Source organism: Mytilus californianus, unplaced genomic scaffold (genome assembly GCF_021869535.1).
Source record: "Mytilus californianus isolate M0D057914Y unplaced genomic scaffold, xbMytCali1.0.p SCAF_13, whole genome shotgun sequence".
Classification (NCBI taxonomy): domain Eukaryota; kingdom Metazoa; phylum Mollusca; class Bivalvia; order Mytilida; family Mytilidae; genus Mytilus; species Mytilus californianus.
Window position 1 is genome coordinate 17,207,480 of NW_026262615.1, and position 27,458 is coordinate 17,234,937.

General features: G+C 32.7%; 1 protein-coding gene and 1 long non-coding RNA gene across 2 annotated transcripts; both read right to left on the reverse strand.

Moving 5' to 3' along the window:
* Positions 1-7,485: 7,485 nt before the first annotated feature.
* Positions 7,486-11,824, reverse strand: LOC127723885 (uncharacterized). The gene is made up of 4 exons (XM_052230601.1): positions 11,618-11,824; positions 10,398-10,575; positions 8,905-9,762; positions 7,486-7,498 (listed from the first exon to the last, which is right to left on the reverse strand). Exons 1-4 carry the CDS (start codon positions 11,745-11,747, stop codon positions 7,486-7,488), a joined length of 1,179 nt encoding a protein of 392 aa, XP_052086561.1. The 5' UTR covers positions 11,748-11,824.
* A 5,809-nt stretch (positions 11,825-17,633) lies between these two features.
* On the reverse strand, positions 17,634-21,493 carry LOC127723292 (uncharacterized). Its single transcript, XR_007991984.1, has 3 exons — positions 21,374-21,493; positions 18,718-19,171; positions 17,634-18,078 (listed from the first exon to the last, which is right to left on the reverse strand). It is a non-coding gene; the product is annotated as an uncharacterized LOC127723292 (long non-coding RNA).
* Between the last annotated feature and the right edge of the window lie 5,965 nt (positions 21,494-27,458).

Here is a 27,458-nt window from a genome sequence, read left to right on the forward strand (position 1 = left end):
TGCTCTCCAGTTTGAGACTCAATGCTGCCATGGAATCTTTACTGACGTCTCAACATTTTTGCTTATACAAAAATTGTGACTTTTTTTGTGCTTGTTGGTGCAAAATATTTCCTGAAACATTCAAACGCAATGATATAATAAATTATTTTTGTTTTTCTACTTTTTACAATTCCATCCGAGATGCCGATGACGTACTTCTTGTTTCAAATGTTACCCCAGATCCTTAACTTTCAAAGAGTTTAACATAAATTTTCAAATCGAACTCCGTGAGATTATTCAATCATTAAAAATATGTATATATATATTAACGGATTTATGTCATATTCAACATTGATATTGTTGCATGTTATAACATGGGTAGGAGAATTATAGGTTTCATAAAGAGTGAGAATGGGATATCGCTTGATATCAACACGAGTTATTTAATTTCAATATAAAAATAAACGAGCCTTTATTAGTTCCTTTTTAATTAAATTACGAGAGTTGATATCAAGCGATATCCAATTTATACAAGTTGTTAAACCTATTTCTCTTATAGTTAACACTGTCAGAGTTTCAAATTAAAATTTCCGCAAAATGATGATCTAGTCTTTTGTACATTCCAGTATGAAGTCATATGTCCTTTTCCGGTGTCAAACTTTAACATAAGACATTTTAAAACTTTTCATACGCTTCAGAATGTAATAAAATTTGACAAAAAGAAGATTGTCAAGTGAAATGTGTGAGTGTTTTGTATATTATTGAAGAAATCACAATGTCCATTGCCATGGACGAAATGTATATCGTCTTAACCTTTGAAAGTCATCATTGACCTGACGAATAACCAATGGAAATGCCGTAATACCATCTTGTGATGCTGGACAAACTAATCAAATTAGCACAGATTTTCGTATCACACTCCGTGCAGTGTGATACGAGAAATATCTATTCGGGCAAGAAATAGATAACAGGCCACAACCATAAGAGAATATTTCTTTGAAAAACATCCAAATTCATCTTTAGTCTTTCCATTTTAATTGTCGGAAAAGTTTTTGGTTAGCGTTTTTGTTTTCATCGTTTTGTTTGTTTTTATATGTTTTCATGACTCTGGTATCTGTATTTTTTCCGACTTGTTATCTAAAGTAAAATGGCAATTACCGAAATCCAAGCTGTCGACATGCTACCACTGCGTCTCTGTCGTCAAAGTAATCATCGCATACTGTTCCCCATACGCCGTTATACAAAATTTCTAATCTGCCCCCACCAGCTAAGCGTATGTTATCTAAAATATAAAAGTACTTGTCTGGAAAGTTATTTTTTATTGTACAAGAGTATGCTATTATCTAAAAACAGTTGTTGGCATGATACGGGTTATGTTCTTCTCATATATTTTATGATGGTATGATACTAAACCCCTAACGGTAGGGATTGTACCTGATATTCATATGATGAAGACATAATCTTTCAATCAGTTTAATTGAGGTCTGGAGCTGGCATGTCAGTAACTGCTAGTAGTCCTTTGTTAATTTATGTATCATTGTCGTTTTGCTTACCTATTCAGACATCGGACTCGGACTTCTTTTAAAAGAGGAACGAAAGATACCAGAGGGACAGTCAAACTCATAGATCGAAAACAAACTGACAACGCCATGGCCAAAAATAAAAAGACAAACAGACAAATATTAGTACAGATGACACAACATAGAAAACTAAAGACTAAGCAACACGAACCCCACCAAAAATGGGGGTGATCTCAGATGCTCCGGAAGGGCAAGCAGATCCTGCTCCACATGTGGCTCCCGTCGTGTTGCTTATGTTATTACAAATCCGGTAAATAGTCGGTAGGTCACATTCGTGAAAAGGGAAGGGTATTGTAGTTACGACATAAGGAACATATCCGATATCATCTGTGACACGGTTATTCCATAACGGTCAACCAACTCGTGATGGCGTCCGTAAAATTTACGAAGGGATGATTTCAACTTCCCCATTTGGAACTCTTGGTTTAATAGCTTTCTTGTGAGCAGCAATCCTCTATCAAGGAAATCATCATAGGAAAAACAAGCCCGGGAATATCGTATTAATTGGGAGATAATACCCCGCATGCAGGCGCTGCTGGAATGTTGCTACATAGAAATGAAAAGTTCACAATTAGGAAGCTGAAATCATCTCTTTTGTCGTAAAAGTTTGTTTTCAACCGACCCTCATTGTCAATTTCTAGATGTAAGTCAAGATATGAGGCAGACTTAACTGTATCTGTAGTATCCTTTATCTCTAGTTCGATGGGATAGTTTGGTTCAACGACATTTATACGATATATTTGGTTTACAGTTTGATTCAGAAGAAACACCGACATAGCTAGATAATACAATTAATTATCTAAATACTACCACAATTTGATATTAATAAGTATTGTAATTTTCATTGTTATTAATAAATGTAATGTCAGTATTACAAATCTAATCTTGAATCAATCCTAATCCTATCTTTATTTTGGGAAATATTTTTACAAATTCAAATGTGACGTCACTTTGTGTGTTTTTTTTAGAATTTCAAATGTGACGTCACTTTGTGCGTTGAGGCTTTGGCTAACTCGGCTGTGTATTTTTATGTGTTGTATTAAGTTGTTTTATGTAATGTATCCGTTTTTATTCTGTAGTTAGTCCCCACTTCGGTTTCATCATGTATATCTATTATATAGCCATTTTATAAAATTTACTGTTTGCAAAATTATAAATTATTCTAAATAGTAAGGATGTTCTTGTCCCAGGCAGAAAACCCTGGCCGTGTTAGGCGCAACATTTTGGAAGTTTTGGTCCTCGGTGCTCTTCAGCTTTGTACTTGTTTTGGCTTTCAAACTTTTTTCATCTGAGCGTCACTGGTTGGTCTTGTGTGGACGAGACGCACGTCTGGCGTATTGAATGTTAAGCCTAGTACCTTTTGTTAGCTATTATTTGTGTGTTTCTTTGTCTTATATGTTCTCCCATTTATTTTTATTATGGTCCTGTCATGTGATGTTGTCGTGTTGGTGTTGTGTTTAACGTTGCCATAAAAGCGGGAGGTTTGGCTTGCCACAAAACCGGTTTCAACCCACCATTTTTTTTAAATGTCCTGTACCAAGTCAGGAAAATGGCCATTATTATATTATAGTTCGTTTCTGTGTGTGTTACATTTTAATGTTGTGTTTTTGTTGTGTCGTTGTTCTCCTCTTATATTTGATGCGTTTCCCTCAGTTTTAGTTTGTAACCCGGATTAGTTTTTATCTCTATCGATTTATGAGTTTCGAACAGCGGTATACTACTGTTGCCTTTATTTAAAACGTTTTTGTAGAAACAAACAATAGTCCATGAAATAAATTAGACGAACATACCTTGTGCCAACAGGCTAATTGGAAGGTATACTACCGAAAGCAATAAAAGCAGCATTATCCTATAAGAAAAAGAAAATACTCGAATATTACTAGTTCGTTTGATTTAAAAATCATCAATTTAAAACACAACTCAAAAACCTAAGAATGTTTGTTTATGCGATAAAGACCCTCCTACCCTGGAGAATAGGGTACAGAAACAATAGCATACCATACTTTTATCAAACCCTATCGACCTTGTTCTACTTTCATGATGCCTGCCTTTTACTTTGAATTATGAGATTTAAAAAATAACGGTACATACTACCTTTATACAATTCATTGTATGCGTAGAATTGTCTTTATTAAAAAAAATCGCAAGCAATAAATCTGGAGATATATTTATGTTTTTTTCATTGTTATAGAAATTACCGACAATAAATTGTTTTAGGTGAGAGAACTTATGTTTATTTATACTAAGCTCAAGATTTGACATCATTGTTTTATTTCTCTTGTAAAACAAATATGACAATATCATATTTGGAAATTACTGTATACAGGAAATGAAATGCTGTACATTAAATAATAATGTAAGACATTTAATAGTTGCTCGATAAGTGTATATATATATGTACTCATTATCGTTGATAACCACGACACTCTAATATTGTTCATTGCGCATATATATGCAGGCAGATACGTGATACCAACACATATGGTTTTAATGACTATAAGTTTGTTTGCAGAAAAAAAGTATGCTATGTAACCTATTGATTTTTTATCAATATTTTTTTTTTTCGCTGTTGCTATAATAAAATTAACAATCAATACATTTCTTGGCCCCCCTCCCCCCATATATCTGGATTTCCTTCTAAAAATCCTGAAACTTAAAATATTGGATATAAGGAGACAAGTAAGGCAGCAGCAGGAGTATCGATTCAGTGCTAGTTAAAGAAAAGAACACTTCAAACATTTCGTTCAGCTGAAGCACTGTTCTGGAATGGATCTTCTACAGAAATTGTTTAACATTACAATTTAAAAGCCGATATGACAAATTGGTAGGTACATTAGGAGATAAATTACCAAGAGGTACCCAATTTCATTTAAAGTCATTTTTGCATAAGGAAGTCAGAAGCTTAGCTTCGTAATCATTTAGAATCTTAGCCACGTGGAATAAAAAAAGTGTGTTTTAAATGATATTAGTATCAAAGCACTGTGTATTGCATGAAAAGATGATATCGACGCGTTCTAACAGTCAACCAGCAGAGGTATCGGTCCAGTGCTAGTAAATAAAAATAATCAAGCATACAACATACACAAATAATTTCGAGCATACAACAATACATTTCTTTCACTTTTGACACTTTAAAAAAAAAAGCATTATCATGATTAATCATTACCCAATCATATATATTGAGTATATCCAGTCTCCGATGACATACACATGCTTCCTATGTTTTACTTTAGGCGTATACTAGTTCATTCAAATGATTCGTATTACCTTTTTACTAACATATTTCCGGTTTTGTTATGGTAATTTTATTCAAAAAAATATTCTCATTCTTTTAAAATAAATTTGATTTGTAAATTATGGGAATAATTAGTTTTTTCATGCAGCAAATTCTACTATCCGATGTATTGATTACTCATTTGTAAACGCGGTTGATAAATCGAATTCACAAACATATTTCATAGTTTAAGGGCATCCGATACAGTTTCTCGATATAATGTCATTTTTATAATTTTGAAATATGTTGTAGGCCTTGGCGAGTTTTAAAAAAAAACACAAAATAAAACATAGGTCACCGTGCTTGTTTTCGAGAAAATTGAGGCTGAAAATTGGGGATTTGTGCAAATTTGTAAAAAAGTTAGACAATATTATAAAATTTTTTGAGAAGATATTCTTCGTCGTAAATTAGTAAGAATGGGTTCAATCTGAAGCTGTGGTAAGTAACAATAAGGGAAAAATAAAACCCTACAAGAATGATTGTATATTTATTCAAGCCTTGCTTGACATTGCGGACAAGATGCTCAAAGTGGCATATTTTTTAACCGAAAAATATGGAAATAAACTGGTTCTGAAAATGTCATTTTTCTCATTTTTCTACATTAACTGCATTTTGTCATGCTTTCTCCAAATCTCAAATGAAAAGTATATGTCACCGTGCTGGATTCGAAGATAAACGCAATTAATACTAAAAATTGCGTTCCCCTTTGGTAACCTCGCCATTAGCGCGAAAATGCACGACGTCGCTGGCTGAAGATTTCGACATCTCCCGCCAATTATACCAATGCAAGGTCATCTTCGTCGTTTTTAAGGTGTATAATGATAATTTCTCTCTACTTCGAGGGGTGGAAGGGCCATATTCATGAATTTAGGATAGATACATCTAATTTGACGGAGTTTAAGAACAGAAAGTTAAATCGACAGGAAGTCGAGATTTATTCATATCGTGATGCGGAAACTTATTATCTTCATTAGAAATAGGATTTGTTAATTTATTATCGTGAATTGAGATGACATCCTCCTACATGTACCCTCTCCAGACTTGGATTTAGGGGGCAGGGGTCCGGGTAATCCTTAAGGAGCTAAATATATGATAAATATATAAACTTCTTACAAATATCATTCCAATTGGTGACTTTCTATAGTGCCCTCTCTTAAAAAACCACGATCCGCACCTGAGTACTCCTTTAATCATTTTGGTGTTCAGGAGAATTATCAAGTGATTACAAAAAATGAACCATCTTTTTTCCATTTTAATGTAATAAAGTTTTATAGTCAACGGAAACATTGAAAATCGACATAGGAGAATTACAAACCGCAGTCAAGCATATGGTTATGAAGAAAATTATTTGAAACTTTTCATACTAGATCTTGTATACATGATTTGATGTTTTACGCCCAGTTATTCAGAAGCAAAGAAATGTAAAAAGAGAAATGGACGGAAGGACAGACAGATGCACATTCACCTTTTGAAAAGCTACAAAGTGACTATACACTTCATTAGTTGATTAGTGATACATACCTGGTATTAGCTACGATGTTGATGTATGGCTGTTTTATGTCCAGTGGCAAATCAAATGCATTCGTAGAAGGCCGTACGGTGACATATGGTTGTTAATTTATGTCCTTTGGTCTTTCGTGTTGAGTTGTCTCATTGGTATTCATACCACATGTTCTTATTTTTTTAATCAGAACGAGGAAATGTTAATGCAATATGAGTGTTAACCATGCTTTATACTATAGACAGACATGCACTATGGGCCGTTCTAGTTTTAACGTTCTAGTTTACAAAGTAACCGTACAGAAGAAGACATGTCACCATAGCCTTACATTTTAACCTGAATCCAAGTTTACTAGTTTTACTTACTCCTTGCCGCGTGCTTAGCGGAGAAGCAGCAAATACCAATATTAAAGACTTTAGTTTGATCCGGCCAGGAGCCTGTAATCAATATGAACTAATGGGTGTGTACGTTTTTTTTATAATTTCTTTCCAAACAGATACAAAACTTATAGAATTATGCCGCGTGTCACAAACACAAGACCAAACAATCCACGAGAAAATATTAGCTTAAATATTCTTTAGCTATACACCATATGCATATTAGTAAACTCCTCTTCCGTCACGGAATTTTCAAACGTACACCTTTTGATTTTGTATGAATACTTACTGTGTATATATAGTAGCACAATTATATTTGATAACTTATTAAAATTACCCTCCCGCATGTTGATCGACTTACCAACCTTGGACTATTTAGCATTTCTATACACACTTGTACTTTACCGACAAGTCTTCTCATGATTAGTATAAAAAGCAAACTGCGACTTTGAGATGAAGAACAGCAATAAAAGCGCTGTTCCTTTGCTTTTAATGGGTTTTTTTACTGCGCATGTGCTGATTTTGTGATGGATCATTAATTCCCCGTATCCTTTGTTTTTTTTATTATTTATTGTTCTAGAATTATTTGGGTTCTTTTTTAAGAAAAAAAAGTAAAACAACACGAGAAATAAATGTGTTTATACATTTATCAGTACAAAATATTGTATGTACTATAAACGAACAAAGATCATTCAAACAAGATTTATAAGTTATCAGTTACTATCAAAGAAGCTGATTCCTTTTTCTTTTTACACATTAATAAAAGCACAATACTTATATATTTTCCCTAAGAAACAAATCAAAATTACATTATTTTTTCTTAACTATATATAAACTAGCATTCCTTTAAAAAAAGGCGATAAAACTATTTATTGGAGAATTACGAACTGCAAACGCATTTTGTTAACATGATTAATTAAGATTATCTGATAATGTTCATCAATTTTCAATGACTTTGTGATTACAAAGCTAAATTTTGTAAAAATAGATGATAGTTCTAAAAAATGTTTGTTATTTGAATGAATAACTAAGAATTCCAAACAATGTTTTTTTTTCAATTACTTATTATCGTAATATCCAGTTATTTTTTTTATGACGGCCGCTGTTTTCGTAACACGAGGTGAACCGTCCTGTCTTCTTTGAGATAACAAATCAAGTAAACCCTGAAAGCCTTTTCTATGAAACGCTAGATCCAGATGACATTTCTTAAGACCGGATTGGGCACATCTTACAGCCATCTGAGCAGACATATATTTTCCCTTAACAAGATCTCCAAAACTCTCAGCATCAACCTTTACGATTGTATCATATTTCATGTTTTCAGCAATCGATTCAACGCTAAAAGAAAATTCAAGTACATCTTGTTTCTCTACTTTGGAAATAGTCATTAACTTATGTAAGGAATCGACATCATCAACGGCATTATGTGCATTGTACTTTTCATTACAAAAATGTTCAAATAACTTTTGCTGACTGTAGCTATTTAGGCCTGGAAATTTTTGCCGGAAAAGCGGAAGCGTGTCGGCGAATCCAAAAACATATTTCCTGAAAGCTGCATAGCAGGTTAGTTTGGACATGTTATTAATCAAACGCCTTGCATCAAATAATTTGCAATTATGTGCAACAAGCATGACCTGACCGTATTGTTCTAACCAAAGTACAAAACTCTGGAAAGCTGATTCCGAAGTAACTGCATGAACAGGTTTTCCATTGTAAAAAAGGATATTTCCATTTGCTGTTAAACCAGTAACAGCACTGGAACTCGGCGCTATTGATTTATTCGGCTGAATATACGTATCAAACTTATCACCAGAGACTATGTTTAGTGCAGCTATTTGCAGAATTTCGGAATCTAATTTCAGCGAAGATGTTTCCAGGTCAAAAAGTATGCAACTACCAGTAAAAGATGAAAAGGGCAATAATGCTGGTTTCTGTTTGATTCCCGGGATCTCTTTATCTTCAGTTACTAAACTAAGAGACAATCCAGATTTATAAGTAACACCCTATTTTTTTTCTGTCTGTATTAATTTATTCCTAAATTTCTTCTTTTCTAAACGCCGCTTTTTTACAATTGGTTGCTGGGAGTACTTCCGTTTCCGTTTTCTCTCTTTTGACAATTTTTCAGAATGGTTATTAGTGATTGCATCCGTTAAAAGGTTAGCTTGTGTATTTATGCATGAGATATAAGAATACCCTATATTTTTTTGCAACACTGCAGCGCTCACCCGTGTTTTCAGATTTTCGCTTTTACTGAAACAAAACCGTTTAGGTGCTTTAGATGCATATATATTGTTTGTAGATTCAACATCCTTTGTTGATCCAGCCGGTGCTAGACGTTCAGCATTGTTAGCGACTGTGTCAAATATGATTTGGACGTCTTGTCGTAAAGCATCATCCGTTAGCGGTTTACCATGAGGGAGATATTTATGAAAATTATTTTCAATGCTTTTATTGCACCAATTGCCACATTTGTCATGAATACCAAATGAATGTGGAACAATTGCTGTTAATGTTTCTTTGAGCTTAGTTGCATTGTTTTTATTCTGTTGAATAGCATATGAAAAACACATTTTGTAATATTCTATGATATCTGTACTCAGTGTTTTGTGTTTAGATTTCAAATTATAAAAAGCATTACCGAGTGATTTTGTTGAATGGTTGATATCGCTCCATTTTTTTACCTCGTGGTCCAAAGCTTCTTTTACCCTAGACAAAGTAGCTGAATCATCATCCATAATAAGCACATCAACAGGAACCCCAGAAACTTCTTCAATATTTTCCATCAGTGATGCTCCTGTTGACGATTCCATGGCTTTTGCGCTTTTTGACCAATTCTTTTGACAGTTGTGTGGTTTTGCGTCTAATTTGGCTTTCTCAGCACTGTGACATATGGCGCAATGTGTAACACGAAGGTCATAATCTAATATTTTCCCAGTAAGCTGACCAATTGCTGTTCCAACGCCCGACGAACTACTGTACGAGCGACCTGATCCCCGCTTCTGCCAACACATATCATACTTTACTGACAATCCTTTTCCTGGAGTTGCAATTCTTAAAAGATAATTAATTTTACATTATTATGTTTGATTATATTGGTTTTATAATTCTAATTATAAATTCTACGTAGTATATAAAAAAAGACTAGTATTGTCAGCAAAACTGGATATAGCGGCAAAATCGTTTAATGCCAACTATGAGCTACGTGGAGTTTTTAGGGATTGATTGATTGATGATTGCTTGATGTCCAGTGGCAATTATTTCATGCATATTCAAGACGATGTACTTTTAAAGTGCTTCGTACAGGAATAAAGGGAATCTGTGTATAGGCGACAATTAGAAGTGAACCCAACAACTTAAGACATCAACTTATTTCTTGACCAATTCCAATGTGGTTAAATTCAAAGTCTTGATTTCTTAGGGTTATTTAATGTGCTGAATCTAACTGTGTACTTTTATTTTGGAATTTCGGCCCGTTCTTTAATTGGTCCTCCTTTAATTCCAAAATTAAACTTTATTTGATTTCTTCAAAAACCGAATTCTTGGGGTTATTTGATATACTGATTTTAACTGTGCATTTAAATTTTTGTTCGATTTTAATGATAAAAAAAAGATGAATGCAATGGTTATTTTGATATGCTGAATCTAAACTCTTAAAAATAATTCCGGCCCGGTATATGCATAATTACCTTGTTTCTGAACATTCCTTTGTAATTGCTTCATGACATGAATCTCGTGCTACATCTACCATTGGTTTAAACAGCTCGCGTTCTCTCTTCTTCATCGTTCTTTCAGAACTACCAGGGACACCCATTATTGTCATAAGTCTGGAAAGCTGACGAACACCTATGCCAACATCTATCATTGCTAAAATTTAAATATCCATGTATAGAGGTATATACATAAATTAGATTATAGTCGACTTAATTCAAATCAAAACATCAATAAAGCTAACACTGGTATACTTATTTACAGATACATTTTCATCACGAGTTCGGAATACTAGACTAAGTATCCTTGGTTTTGAAAACGGAGGAGGACGGACTGACGAATAAAACGAAAATAATACAGTTGATTCTGTTATTTTTCTTCTTTGGGGAGCATAACATCGTCCTATAAATTTCAGAAAAGAAGAAATTGGTATAAAAATGAAAGATCTGTTGGTATATACAGGAACCTTTTTTGTTGGAAATTGTATATGGGTTTGTTATAGGAAATCTATTTCGATGTTCAGTCGCCGATATTACAATGTAAGGGCAGTATGATTTTATACGATTCGGTTTGGTGTTTTGCTTTCTGTTACCGATTTTACATATAATAAAACTATCTTAACCTCGTCACGGGTTCATGCAATAAGTAAGAAATATCGCAGGTACTTGTGGATTTTTTTAATTTCTTAGATTAATTGCAATTTAGAGCTAGACATACTGGTACTGTAATAGTAAAAGTTACACACGCAACTCAGATTGGTGAAGACATTAGGAGGATTTCCCGGTGATTTTTTTCATTAGTTATTTAGTATTTTTCTGTAAATTGTTTTAGTTGGTAGGATGCTGTCTCTTTCACAAACCGCACAGTAGTTTATCACTTCGAATTTTGGTTATTGAGGCCATCACGAAATCGTTGACCTTTATGGAATATATGTAGAAAGCTCAAATTAAAGCCGTTATATTATGAGCTTTGTATAGATTGACTACATACCATTGTGACCGCTTCCTCTCATTTTAAAGAATAACATGCACTATTATAAAGACGTAGAAGCTGATTTGTTCGAGAAACATTAATTCGGGAATCGTTTATACTAAATATTGTTCCAGTGTTGTTTTTAAAAAAAAATATTTAAAGAATGGAATCGCAAGAGAATGAGCAACTAAGATATATCAATTCAAGAGCTCTATTATTAAATTACCTAATGCTGCTTTTGTGTTTACATCATACACCTGTGGGCCACGTTTTCCATGTACATGTGTTTCACTGGTCTCAATCTTATTAACTTGCCCGCATTCACATTGTATAAACAAATGGCTTGCATACCCCATATTTTTTTCTGATGTAATGTTTATCAGAGCAAGTGCCTCCTTGCATTGTCGACAAAAGAGCTGTTTGGCTACATAAAAAAGATCTATCATTCTTCTTCCTTTTTTCCATGACTCCTCATCAACTGTGACCGTTTCTGTTTTCGCTAGTTTTATAACATGCTCTGATAGACAATTATTTGACGTTTTCTGCTTCGACTGTTTCACTTTTTCTCGTCTCTCTTTCTCTTTATGGCTAAGAAAGTGCCCGGAGTTTACCATTTTTAATGGCGGTTCCTGCAACCTGTTCAAGTTACAATGACGTCATGGCATTCAAATGGGAAGGAGAAGTTTATTAAGGAAAATTACACGCATGACGTCCCGCCGAAAGTAACGTTTTTGGGAATTTGAACGTTGAACGTCGCGCCAAGAGTTACCTCCCTTGAAACTGTATCGGATGCCCTTAAAGTAACTTGTATTACCTATATCAATATACTATCACCATTGGAAGGTCTAATGAAATTAGTGTCCATAACACGTAAGATTCATTTTAACATCAACCAATGATTTCGTAATTTTGAATTTGATTTTGATTTTGTTATTGTGAGAAATTCTTTTTTTAAATAAGATATCAGTAAGCAGTCTCATTAAAGAAGGGTAGAACTAATTAGTAAAACCTATATATATCTTAATAATACGAATACTCACAACGGAGGCTAATAATGCATCCCATTAGTCCTATTCTCTTGTCTAAACGGAAAAAGAAACAAGAAAATAAGATTATCTCTTTTATTAATGTATGCAAATATCTTATCTACTATAGTTGTCAAAGTTATCACTTGAAGATCTAAGATGTTTCCTGGTGCGTTCTTTAAATTCGGACTTATATATGATAAACATTCTCTTCAATACGTTCAGCAGGTCTGAATTGCATTGGTGATATCTCACGGAAGTTTTATAAATCAACACACGTTTGCGAGATAAATTCTTCCTTAATATATAACCTATCTTGTCATACTCAGATTCAAAAGTTTTATCTGTACTACTTTTTAAGAAAACTGACCGTCTTTATAATATATCTAATAAAAATCGTGGAATAAAAAAACAACAAAGTCATGAACATATCATGGAGGTTCCCGAGACAAAAAAAACCAACAAACAGTGTAAAGAAATATCTTGCTTTGTTAATTTAAATTTTTCGTCACGAGGTATCACCAGCCCAGTAGTCAACACTCTTGACAATAACTATCGTTCATGCAATTATATTCTGTAAATTCATCGTTGATTAAATATATTTCTACCCCAAGGCAAAACTTTATTGAATATTTGGTTTCCATTGCTCTTTATCTTTAATCTAATTATTGTGTCCTTCCAACTGTTCAAATGCAGTACTATCAACAAGTTACAAAAACACTTCAAGTACAGTTTAGATAATCGCGAGAAAGGATGTTGAGGCGAACGTATGCACCAGTCTTAAATGAAAATATGGAGATGTGGTATGATGTCCAGTGAGACAAATTATACACAAGGGATCAAATGAAATAAATGTAAGCAATTAAAGGCTACACAAACTTTTGTTGTAAACCATTTTCATTGTCTCTATTTCATTTATTCTCAACTATATAAACTCGGGGCGTAGTTAGTGTTGAAGTAGGATTACTGTAACATTGGCATATAACCCCGTATCTCCTTTTATGCATTATAAAAAAATATCTGGTTAAAAATAAAAACAACTGATGAATAGTTTGCTAGAAAAAAAAATATGAAACAAGTACGATTTTTGAAAAGCAACTACGCTTTAACAAATTTAAGTAGCCCTCTTTAACCTTTTGACTAGTGATGCCACTCACTCACAATGACTATAAATTTCCGATAGAGTCCATCATCGTCATACGAACAAACGATGCTAGGCGGATCAGAAGCAACGCTTTCTGTGTTTTTAAATATGTTTTACTGAATGACAGTTCAAAAGAATTATGGCTACATACAAATCAAACTGTTGTGAGTTATTCTATCCTAGGAAACACACAAAATTAAACAGATTATTTTGTACGGTTTGCAAATAACGCTTGAGGATTATGCCCTTGTAAGTAAATTGGTATATTGTGTAACTTTGTTTTTTTTAAAAGCGCCTTCATATAAACTATCAACATTTAGGTAGAACGAAGATGTATTCATTTGGATCTTAACCATGGCAAATATTATCAAAATAATAACGAATCTATAGACACTTAACCATGTTAACGGAATCATGTCAATCGCTTAATCAAATTATATCAATTTCGATAAAATGCTCATCCTGGGTTAATTTCTTAAAAGCAACAATTTCAATGTAGATCGTTTGACTCACATGATAGATTAAAACATTTTATTTTTCCTGTATTTGCTTATTTGAAAACATCTTTCAAAGGCAATCTTTCTGGGAAGTGACCTAACCAAACCATGACCAACTGTACCAAATCATGACAAATCGATGAACTAAACGCTCTCTCATTTGACAAAGTTACTACCCCTGGAAATGATGATGACATGTGGCTGCTTAACGTTCAGCGACATATCAAATGCATATTGAGAACGTGAACAAGTTAATATAAGATAAATATTATTCCTGTTGTTTACTAGACCAAGACGCTGAGCCTGATTTATTACGTACTGGTTCACGCAGAAAGACATGTCACCCTACCCGTTCATATTATTCTGACTCTTAGCCGCCTACTTGTCATTGCTATTAATCCTTAATGCCACGTGCCTAGCGGAGAAATAGCAAGTATCAATTTTCAAAGACTTTTGTTTGATCCGACCGGTGTTCGAACCCACGATTTCCTGCATTCGAGGCAATCCACGACAGTAATTCACAAAAAATATCTTCCTACGGTTTATCCGTGAATGTGTCTTTAGACACAAGTCATAATTTTGCTATATTCGATCCGTTTATAATTTCAGGGATAAGGTATTATAAAATGTATGACGATACGAACATTTAGTAAATGTTGTTGTTAAATTACGAACAAGATTTGCCAAAAAAGCATACTTCAAATGAAAAGATATGATATTGCCAATAGATACCAACAAAAGTGGCTTTACTTGAGTATTAGTAGCCGTATGTACTTCAACGGTGAGTAACACCAATACCATATAGTTAGTCATAAAAGGTGCCGACATGACAAAATGCAAATCACTCAAAGGTGAACCGACGGCCTAACCAACAACAAAAAAAAAAAAAAAAAAACCAATAATAAACGAAAAACATATATTCATGATATTATAGACTAAATCAACCGAAAAGTACTGAAATACAAGCTCCTGACTCAGAATATATCAATCCTCCCCTTTTGGCCGAGCCTGTAACATGTTGTCCCAAAGAAGCATGAAACAGCATTCAGTCTTATGTTAAAAATGTAGCACTACCAAATATAATCCTATAATGACTTATTTCATGTCCAATTATGAATATTTTTTACTGACAAACTCATTTTTGTGTACAAGGGTTTACGGCTATCATATATCATTCTTATGTTGAAATAAAATGTTTTATTTCCCAAAATAGCCAGAAATTCACAATAGTCTTTACATAGTGATTCCATTACAAGAATAAACATAAAATGTAAATTTTGATTACTAGTATTATAATTAACTGCAGACATATTTGTATTTAATGGCATGCATTTCAATCAGTTCGGACAAGAAATAACTTAAGTGGAGCTTTATTAAAAAATTAATGTCTTTCTGTATGACATGTATAGTGGAATTTTCATATGATAAACACTTTTGATCTCTGACTGTACATGTCATTGTCGTCGGAGTTCTCAACATTAGGTTTCAGTATATGGTTAATTTGTTTTTAAAAACCAAAAACTTTGTCAAATCATCATAGTATTGTATAAAACTGGGGCAGAAACTGATTAATGATTAAAAGACTATATCCAGAGCAAAATTATTAATCTTAATTTTCATTTTTCTATATTTAACTGATAAATGGACTGACTAATTTGCAATGAACAGTCCGTTTGAACTGTTTTAATCTTTTCTATATATGATTGGATTCTCATTATTGTTGAAGTCCGTGCGATAACGCATTATTTGCGTAAATCATGGCCATTCTGTCCCCAAAGTATATTTGTTCCCATAAGCAATCAAACCCCAAGTAAAAATTGTATATTTGGTAGTGACATAACCAATGGTATTTTATGACTTTACACGATCCATTCAAATGCTGGTTGAATTGATGAATAATTTATAGTAACAAATAGCCAAAGTGACAATAGAGAAATAATAGCTAAACAGGATCACACGAATCACTGACATAATGGTAATTTCAACAGACCAGATCAGAAACACATGCAGAAAAACCCATAGTTTAATCAAAGATAAACAATAACGAACAAAAATTAAATAACCAATTGTTCAGAGAAAGTTTTTCCACCAAAAAACCATGTATTTTGATATGAATATATTGCAATCGAGTTTTAAATGTCATTTCCAGTGTCAGCTGATAGCTAACTGTGCAATGATTCCAAACATATATGGTTTCTATACATTTTTGTCTGAATAAGGGAGATAATTTGATACTTCAGGTTTGAAAATGTCACTTCAGGTATAATATGATAGTTTACTTGACACTGATTCAAAAAATATATGGTTCTTTTTACTTTCACATTATAAGTACAAAAAATAGCTACTTTCGGTTCACACAAGGTCACTTCTGGTTGGCTTTTTCAAGGTCATATAGCTTGCAACATAATGCAAGAAGTCCCATGGCTCTATAATTTATGAATATAGAGTTAAGCAAAGGTCAAAATCTAGAACGTCAACTTTACCTATGACCTTGGTCTAAATTTCAAGGTCATAAAGTAAGGACCTCAAATCAAAAGACCCTATGTCTCTACTATATATGGTTAATAAGATATATCACCATAGAGCTAGTTGTAACTATGAGAGGGAGAAAACTCCAATTTTAAGTCAACGTACCCGTTCAACCAAAAATTATGTGTTACGACAAGTCACATGCAACAATTTAGTAAACACATTTTGTCAATATCTTATACGGCTTCTGAAAATAAGAAAAAACAAGCCAAAATCAAAAATTTAGAACATGACCTTGACCTTTGACCTTGACCTCATTATTCTTTTAGTGGACTAATGACCTCAAATCAAAATACCCTAGGTGTATATCACTTATGGTTTACAAGTTACAAATAAATATCACTATTTCAAATACATAAGGGGGAATAACTCTCATATGGAGTCTTCGTAACTCTTCGGTTTAGATGAAACGTAACATTCTGAAGATATGACGAGTAATTTGGAAAAATATTTTTTCCTTTCTTTTACGGTTGCGATAAAGAAAAACAGTGTTCGGGGAGATAACTCTTACAAAAAAAGTGTTCCGTTAAACAGGGTCAGTTTCAAAAGCGTATAGACTGTATGATAACATATACAAAAAGTCTAAGCGACATCCTCTGAAACATCAATACAGCCCAAGAAAAAAATTGGCAGAAGAAAAAAAAAAATATCACAACAAAATCAGTAGGTCTTTCCACGGAAAAGTTGAAAGACCTAATTATCGAGAATGGCAGCCCTTTTACATCATAACATGTGATGGGGGTTAAAGCAGTTTTTGAAAAACTCCCCAAATGTATTGATTCTTCTTCAAATGAACCAAGAAGAAATAATAATTGTTTTTTATCATGTATCATCAAGACCTTATTCATCGAGAATCGACACAAATATAAGTTTATGCTACATTGCGAAAACCTGATAAAATGGAAATAATGTTAATAATTTTGCGATTCAACTTTTTTTCAGGAGGAATAAATATTGTTTACATTGTACAGGTGATGTGGTGTTTCTAAAATTTACAGTAGAAATGACTAATATGCTATGGCTCAATTAAAACAATTTTCGATGAAATAAAACTGAATATCAACTTTTATTTATGTTCGTTTATCAAATAACATCAAAAACCAAAACACATTTTCCCCAATTAATGACAATATATAATTTAGTACAGTTTTTGTTGAAACATAAGGCAACTGGTTGTATGATACCATGTTGACTGTCTAATGGTATATCTAAAACTTTGCCGTTCTGGGTCAGTCGGTGTATGTTGTTCGAACACTGGCCACTGACATAGACGTGTCCATTGTTATCAGAACATATATCAGTAGGCGTATCCATAGTTTTGATGGTAAAATTAGCATATGAATTAAGGTATCCGGGTTTCTTAATGTTGATATAGCTCTGACCGCCTATACAAGAGTAAATGGCACCGGTATTAGCTGCATGGAACTTTACAATACGGGGATCAGCAAGTGTTCCGTCTGACTGTTGGATTGCAGGTATATCTGTGAGAATACTGAAAATAAATAAAATCAACGACAAGTTGAAAATGAACTGAAATGAAGGACAGGATTTTAAGACTTTTTTGTATAAAAGATAAAAAAAAACAGTGACATAGTCTGCTTCTCTGTAATATAATGTTCAAAAAATGTGTAAGCTGTAACTTTGACATGTCATGCCTATAGATTTTACATCTGTGACTACACAGTCAATTAAAGATAAAGCCAATTGAAGTTATCTGTTTACTTAATCTTTCACTGATGCTAGGAAACCTTTGACGAAATGTTTCCTGTTCAATGAATATTGTACAATTGCAAACTATTGACAAAATTTAGCTTTACGGCAGGTGTGGAAATTGCTTACTCACTACAACTCAATATTATCAAGCTGAAGACAAAATATTGAATCATTCTCTGTCATTAGAGCAAAACAAACTTTAAGTGTTGTAAAATCGGCAAACAGTAAGTAGATACATGGCAGATATACCAATTGCTTACTTACATGTACAACAACTGAACATTTTTTTTTATTCGGATGAACGGACGAAGTCGAGCTGTTACTATACCTGCTTCTACCTCCCTCAATGCAGATAAAACATATGTCATATGTTTATGGAAACTGTTCCAGAAGAATACATTCTAAAACAATAACTTACATGTCATAATCATTGACTGGACAAATGAATAAAGAACCATTTACTCTAACGCCAAGATAACACGGAACTTTATTCTGAATGTCCCTCCCAGAGTTTGGGACTGCTGACGCACACACCACAGTAGAAAATAAATCGTTGCTTGTTACTTTATTGAGTATAACCATTCGGTCCGGGTCTATTTGTAATACTGTTCTAGTGTTAGGTTGAGTAACATATCCTATGTTTTGACTTGTAATAGCCAAATCAAATGGCTCACTGTCTAGGTTAAGAGTCCTGAAATGAGTTCCAGTGGGAGCAAATAAAATAAGATTCTTATTATCGTAGTCACATACTAAAATGTTCGCCTTTGTTGTCGCTGCTATCCCAGTAATTCGTCCGAATTCATGGTTGAATTTTCCCTTGTAAATAAATCCATGTCTTACATCTCCTGGGACAGCCAACACCTGCGCCATCACTAAAACATTTGAAAAGAAAAATATGAATTGAATTTGTACAGGCTAATGAGAAAGCTTTATCGTGTAAAAGTGGCAACAAACTAAGAAGATATAATTTATTCAAGAGCGGTTAGGGGAGGGTTGGTGCCTTCAAACTAGTTGAACCCCATCTCATTTTGTGTGCATGTCCAAAGTCAGGATCCTGTAATTGAGTGCTTGTCGTGTGTTGATATATATAATTTTGATTTTCATTCATCATTTTGTACATAAATCAGGTCGTTAGTTTTTTAGGTTGATTTATTTGTTTTACATTTGTCATCTCGGGACCTTTTATAGCTGACTATGCGCTATGGGTTTTATTTATTGTTGAAGGCCGTACGGTGACCTATAGTTGTTAAGTTCTATGTTATATGGTCTCTTGTGGAGCGTTGTCTCATTGGCAATCATACCACATCTTCTTATTTTTTACATATTGACATGTACAATTCCAATGCCATTTACACATGTGGAGAGGTACTATAGAGAATTGAAACGGTGAGATCTAAAGACTTTTAGAGGAGCAAGTCTGTGATAATTGTGAATATATTTCAGAAGATGAAGCTCGTGTTATATTATCGTTTCCATTATGTGACGATTTAAAAAAAAAATTGATGAGACAAAACATTTGAATAATGATTTTTTGTCTTTTAAGGACTAACAGTTATTAAAGTTTAAGTATACAGCTATGATATGATATAATTCATTATTATTGTATATTTACCTCATGATACACATAACATGACATATATGTGTCTGAGTGTTGATTTATAACAAATCTTGAAATCTTGATATTAACATGATTCTCAGCTCAAAGCCTTTTATCATGTTTTAGATAGACATGTTATACTGTAAGTAGTGTACTTATAAATATGTTGTATAATAAATGGATTTTTTATAATATTGAATGTTATAGTCTTTTATAATTCTGATCAAAATGACCCTCTATTCTATATCTATATGTTTTTACACTAAATGCTATGTTGTATTTTGTATTATTGAAAGATGAGACTAACATACAATATTGAATTGCATCGCAAAGACAGTCTATCTATTATTATATTTTGATTACTTTTCCCTTTATCATCAATTATATCATTGACAAATAGAACTTCACTTGTTACTAAATTTTTGAAGATGAGGATTTTTCCATTTTTTTTTTATGTATTAATTTCCCTAAAAGAAGCTGCTGTTGAATATGATTATATGACAATTGATTTAGTTTATTCCAGATTTTGATCATTTTCATATAAAATTTGGAAGTATCTCCTTTCAATTAATCAATTAAATTAATTTTGTCAAAACTCACTCTGAATATCAAAAATTCTTGTCTATGTTTATTAAAGTAGAATTTTGGTATTACTTTTCAAAAAGTTGATGCGTCATCATGATTCGTGATTCTTCTTACCCAATTCTTATTATTAGATTCAATATATATATCTTTACCCATCATCTTGAGTCTACACCATAATCTTTACTTAATACTGTTCTTTTTATCGTTTCTGTTGTATTTTTTCATATAAATCTATAAATTAACTTTTTAAATTTTGCCAGGTATTCTTTATCAATATCTGTAACTGATACAACATCAGTGATGTTTGGTAGGATTAAAGATTTGACACGAGTTATCTTTCCTATCATTGTCAAGTTTCTTTTATTCCAATTGTTAATTATTTATTTCTGATTTATCGTATTGTTATAAATATTTGATTTAAGATTATATTTTTCCGTGCTTTCTGTTAAACAAATAAGAATGTTCATGCATATAACACGATCAGATAATCCGTTAAAGATCTGCATGGTAGAATAGCCGATAAGTAGGACAGTTTAATTGTCCTCAATTTGACTAAATGGTAATTGAAACTGAACATTCTCGACCAAATTTACCTTTATTCTAACCGTTTCAATTAAGACTGTTATTTGAATAAAATTCAAATGTTTTTTACTTATGTAAATATTTAGTAATAAATCTTGTACACAAAGGTAAACTAGTAAACAGAAAGTCAAATTGATCATTGGAAAATACAGGCAATCCATTAAAATGTAGGTCAGTTTTATTTTCTGAAATTTAACCACAATGAAATTGAAACTAAAAAGTGACGGTCGAACAAGTTTTCCTATGATCTTAACGTTACAATTTGAACTATTATTTCAATTAAAGTTATATCATTATAATTTGTACATACCTAGTCATAAGCCTTACACATATATCATGTATACGTAAACAAGTTAACCAAAAGACCATCGATTAATTCAAGGTGAAGCTCTGTCAATGCATGGGAAATATAGCTGATCAATACAAATATAGGTCAGTTCTATTTTCTGAAATTTGACGAAAAAGAAATTGAAATTAAAAAGTCTCGAACAGCTATACCTTATTTCTTATGTTCTTTACTTTTCAATTAAGACTATGATTCTAATTAAAGTTATATCATTATAATACGTACATATCTAACCAAAATCTTACCCCTATATGTAACCTAGTAAACAAAACAACCACTAGGTTATTTAGATGGCATTTGCTATCCGGCAGCTAGGTTGTTATTTATGTACCCTACTTGAATGTATCTGCAAACTATGACTGAAAAAAAAAAATATCACCATTTACTAAATATTTTTTCCAAGCTGAGGGATAAATCAGCTAAAGAAAAAATATGAAAGAATTTTACCAACTGGGAAAATAATTTTTTGATGTTTTTTTAACTTTTTTATTCACTGCATTATAAAAGACCTAAAAGCACCAGTGTCCTCCTTAGGAGAAATATTAGACTGTTAACATTCATATTCAAATGTCTTTTTGATTATCTTAATGAAAGTGTTTCAGTTAACTGTATATTTAGGTTCTTGAGAAGTGTTATAAATTGGTAAAATAGTTTTCATTATATATATGGCGCAGGGAATACTAATCTAATATAACGTTATGTTGTGTTGACAATGGACATTTACACGCGTGGAGTCGGCAAAGGTTTTCAAAGTCTCAAAAGAAACAACTAAATTAATACAGAAGTAAACATTATCGTATGATAAATACTGGAACCGTTCACATCTTTTACTGGTGTCTTAGACCTGTTAGATACTTTTTGATATACATATATTTATATTTGTTTGCTTAAAATGATGGGGGGGGGGGGGGCAAAACATTGATAGCAAAAACAGCTAGTATTAAATCCAAGACATAAAAAATAGCAAAACAAGAAAATACGGAATACAACCAGAACAAGAAAATATCGCTCCCGAGGTCATGTGTACATATGAGTGACTACCAGTAACATGGTCAATAAAATCAGGTTAATACTCTTGTTAAAACAATTGCTTCACAAGAAAAGATGAAGTCACATTGTAGACTCAAATGATTAGCTTTGCTTGCATGTACATTCAAATATTATGTCAACATCATTTTTCTGGATGTTTTGATTTAAAGCAACAATTTGAGGTAATACTACATGAATTTTACTTTTCCTTTCTATGCTCAAATTATTTCCAAAATGTCATTACCAGGACCTCCAGACCCAAAACGTCCCCTTTACAATTTAAATGTGTAATAACTGTCTTTTTTGCTTTGGTTACGAAATTTGTGTTTAAAAATATACAAGAATTAAATAGAATGATCTAAATACAGAAACGCAGGATAATTTGTTGGTAAATATGTCGACATAAATAAAATGTAACAGCGGATATGGCTATCTATGATTTTTAAAAATGTTTAATTTTGCAAATATAATGTACATAGCCAGATTTAAATTATTGAATTGTATTTACTAAAAATATTTGAGATCCTATAATAAATCATCATAAAGCATACGAATTTGTACCTTTTATAGGTCCTTCAATAAAGCAGACAACAGATACAAATGATCTACAAAAACAATATAACCAATTTTGAAATATATCCTATCAAACGATCGGCTTCAAATCGGCTCTGCAGGATAACCCCAAAGCTAAAACTTCATTTTCCCTAGACATGTAGATACGTCACGTAAATGACAAAAAAAAAGAAAATTCATGCATACATAAATAGGTAGTTTGTTAAGGTCATATGTTGGTTGTTTGTTGATATTACACAACACCATACATTAGAAACAAAAGGATGGTTGACTAGTGATTTTCATGTTTTCAAAAAGTTTCAAGATAATGGCAGTTTACTTTTACATTTACTCACAAATTGGTTTTTATGCTTTTTGCACTTCTGTTTGACTATAATCGAAGAAACATTTTGCAAACAATTGATCGGAAGTCAATTTCATTTTTCGTTTTAGAAAGCTTGTAATGCATTTCCGTTCATCATTATGGATCTTGACAATACAAGTTTGCTTTCGGTATTCGTGATATATATATATATATGCAGTGTAAAATCAAATATTTACACTTAGCAATCATCATGTTGCAAACACGAAAAAATAAAAAAACGAAACAGAAAACGTTTAAAACTGTTTTATCGACGAAAGTAGTGCTTATTTTCAGAGGCAAAATGGAAGTCGCGTACTGCTTTTTACTCTGCGTTTTGTTGTATTTTAAATTAATAACAGGAACTCTTGTAAGGGAAATATACTCTCAACATGTATTTGCGTATGATGAAACTTATGAAAATGAAAACTCTCTTTATATAACTTACGTAGGATCTCCTTTGCAATGCTTAATAAAATGTTCAAATGACAACCGATGCGTATCATATTTTTATACTACAATTACGAAAACGTGTATTCTACATGCAGACCCGTTCGTGTACACAAATATATCAAAATCTAGACCCGGTTGGATATTTATCAAAACGTTAATAAGTAAGAAGAAATAATGAACGCTATTCTTACTGATTAAAAAAAAAAAGAATTCAAACACAGCACTATAATATATTGATTAACAGATAACTTGAAGAGTGTTTTTATATTAAAAAAAATTTTTTAAGAATACAAGTATTGCATAACATTGTATAAAAATTTATATTCTGATCTTGAAAGGGGCGTTAGCTATCTATATTACTAAATGAATAGAGTTGAAATTGGGTGTCGCGTTTTCTTCTTTCACATAAAATCCAAGAATATTGTTTTATACCACAAAGGGGTAATGACCAGCGTAGTTTATTATGTGTTCATTTCAAGATCTTTTGGGGGGGTATTTGGAAGTTAAAATCGGAAAAAAGCCAGTTCGGATCTACCGTCCTTCACGACGTTCGGCTCTGGAATGTACGTGCCGTCATCATTTCCGTCATTGCACGTCTGCCCGGCAAAATTAAATATTATTTCGTAGCAAATACAATAAATATTGACCTTACACTGAAACACTTTGTGATACACATTCCCTTGACGCTCTCAGCAATTTAACAACAGATTTTTACACGTCAAGAGCTTTTCCTTCCGGGGAACCGCATCAGTTCAACATGAAAAGGGTGGGGGGATTACTTTAGTCTTCGATTAAAAATGGGTACCGAAGTGCGGCTGGAATGTGACCCACCCCCGTTCATATTTTAATGCATACAATTTTCAGCCCACTCATATATGGTGGTTGTTCTGAGCACGGAAACACTAGAAATCAGGTGCGGATCCAGGATTTAATGTAAGAGGAGAGGGGGGAGGGGGGATTGGGTGCAAAGAATATTGTTTTGCGAAACGGAGCATGTTGCGAAATATTTTTGGGTAAATAAGCAAAAATTTACGTGCCGTCATCATTTCCGCTTTGTCTGCAATGTCATTTGCTATAACGAATGTTCAGCCAAATGTGCAACTGTGTCACCACTTATTGATTATGGTTATTTGTACTCTTCCACATTTAGAAGCACCAAAGAGGTCACCCAATAGAGGGTTGGTATAATGACACCACGTTCACATCCCGTATTAGGTACGGACCATTTGATTTTCCGTGGGATGGGGCTGGGATTGTCATGCGCACCTGGATTTTTTATCATTCAATGTTTTCCCTATGTGTTCAGTACACAAAATGTATTTCCAACATTTTTTGGGGGATTGGCAAAACTGCTAGAAGTGCTAGACAGATTATTTTTTGTTACCAAATCAGGGTCAGGATATTTTTGGTAAAAAATCCCTCTCAGTTTTCACTCTATATGTCACCAATTAAAGGTATTTAGTAACACATATTATTTTGATCAGTGCAATGCATCCAGGGTATAACAATGACATATCCTATAATTAGATCACAAACGCCAATAGTTTCTGTCGGGAAGACTATTCTTTGGGTGTCATATTGAGTGGTGGTATTTCGTCTGTGACAAGCTTCAAAAAGATTTAAGATCTTAATATCGCCTAACACCAAATTTATATATCTTCAAATTATGAACCAAAGTATATTTCGCGGGTATTTTCTAGTGATTTATATAAAAAAATGAAATACAATTTTTAAACATTTATCATTATTAAAATATAGAAATAACGATGGCTCTACTTCGTCAAAATAAGCTGGAAAACATCGTTGAAATATAATTAGGTTGTAAATCAATCAAATTCAACTCATTTGAAAACGGTTCAATCGCCATTTTCTACATTTGAAAAAACCTGTACCAAGTCAGGAATATGACAGTTGTTGTCCATTCGTTTGATGTGTTTTATCATTTGATTTTGCCATTTGATTAGGGACTTTCCGTTTTGAATTTTCCTCGGAGTTCAGTATTTTTGTGATTTTACTTTTTATTCATGACACACTTACTTTGACTTACTGAGATGGGTTGCACATGTGTTCAGACTGTGGTCACACGTCGGCTCATTCAGTACAAAGAATTAGAATGTCAAAACGTTGAAAAGTGAAACAAAGGAGTCATTAGGAATAACCGTTTCGTTGACAGATTCTGCCGACAAATTGTGTTTTTTAAAGGTAAATCTGTGTTTTAATATATTTGATTCATGATTCTACCTATAACAAGAAATTAAAAATACCGTCAAAAAATTGTTCCTATACGATTGCGCATACTTATTTATCTTTTTATATTAATGTTGATATGGAGTTATATGACTGTGACCAGTTTCGTAGGTCATCTTGATAGATAAATTATATGTCATCTTGTCTAAAATGCACGAAATGCTGCGAGTGCATTCGTTGTTAACTCTTTTTTTTGTAGACTTTCGTTACTTTGATATGTCTTAAGTCAAGAATGTGTGAAATAAAAAATGATAATTTACGTCAAATCGGCAAACATGAAGTTGACAGTCAATGCCATTTAAATTTTAAGCATATAAGCATATTGCAAGAGTGAAATTTAACCTGTCATGCCTACCATTCATGCAACAAACAAATCATATAACAGGGGATATCGAGTTAATATCAGTGAAAGAGTATACTAAAATAATACAAATTTACAAACATACACTGACACATCAACATTCGTAGCCAGGCTTTATCTGAATTCAATTTAGACTAATAATGTTCCCCTTTAGTCTTGATCATTGGAATAACAAGAGGTATTTTAAGAGTTGTAAGTATTTCTTCACTCTATAAATAATGTGGGATAGAGGCAATATACAAAGTTCAAGAATTGGTAATTATTCAGTGAAAGAACAGTATCCACATCGCTTAACAAAAGGTTAAATGATAAATTAAGTTTTTTTTCCCAATTTACTTCATAGAAAAAGTTGATAATATAAGAAGATCAGAAATGTAGACAGAACAGCAGAAAGAGCGGACAATTTAGAATTTCAGTGATTCCAAAAACGAATTATAGATTTCATATTAAACATGTTGAAAGAGATATCAATTGTTCAGACCAAACACCTCCTTTAAGAAAGTGCAGGTTGCAAGTCCGATATTAATGCACGTTATCAATTTATTTGACTGGATGTTTTAGATCTTAACATAGACAAAAATAATTACACATGTTACATTTGTATTTTGAATTTTAGAAGCACATGGACGCTGCAAATATGACTTCTTCTTTTATCGATATCTAGATCTCTGCTTTAAGTTCGGACCCACCATTAACTCTTCTGATTCTAATGTGCCTATGGCTTGTAGTGCATCTGGCGAAGGACTTGTAAGGGTTGATTCTGAAGAGAGACAACAATATATAGAAAATATCACAGGTACAAATAATCGGTAATAAACTGTACGTACAATTATCAAGGTCAGATTATCGGTTTTTTAAACGATTGCAAAACCAGTATTCTTTGCTTAATATTTGATAAGCAGAATTAATTAAAAAAAAATGAAGGCTCGAATAATCGTCTATGAGTCATACTATATTGTACTGATAGGAGGAAACAGTTTTTCTAAAATACAAGTTTAATAATCTCTACAGCGTATCAGTAAAATATATCGGCAGAACAAGTATAT

Excerpts from the sequence above, each read along its gene's own strand:
- LOC127723885 (XM_052230601.1), bottom strand. The coding sequence starts at position 11,747 with ATGGGGTATGCAAGCCATTTGTTTATACAATGTGAATGCGGGCAAGTT. Across the intron at positions 10,576-11,617 it reads AAACACAAAAGCAGCATTAG|CAATGATAGATGTTGGCATA; the intron begins GTAATTTAATAA and ends TTTAAATTTTAG. Across the intron at positions 9,763-10,397 it reads AAGGAATGTTCAGAAACAAG|AATTGCAACTCCAGGAAAAG; the intron begins GTAATTATGCAT and ends TTATCTTTTAAG.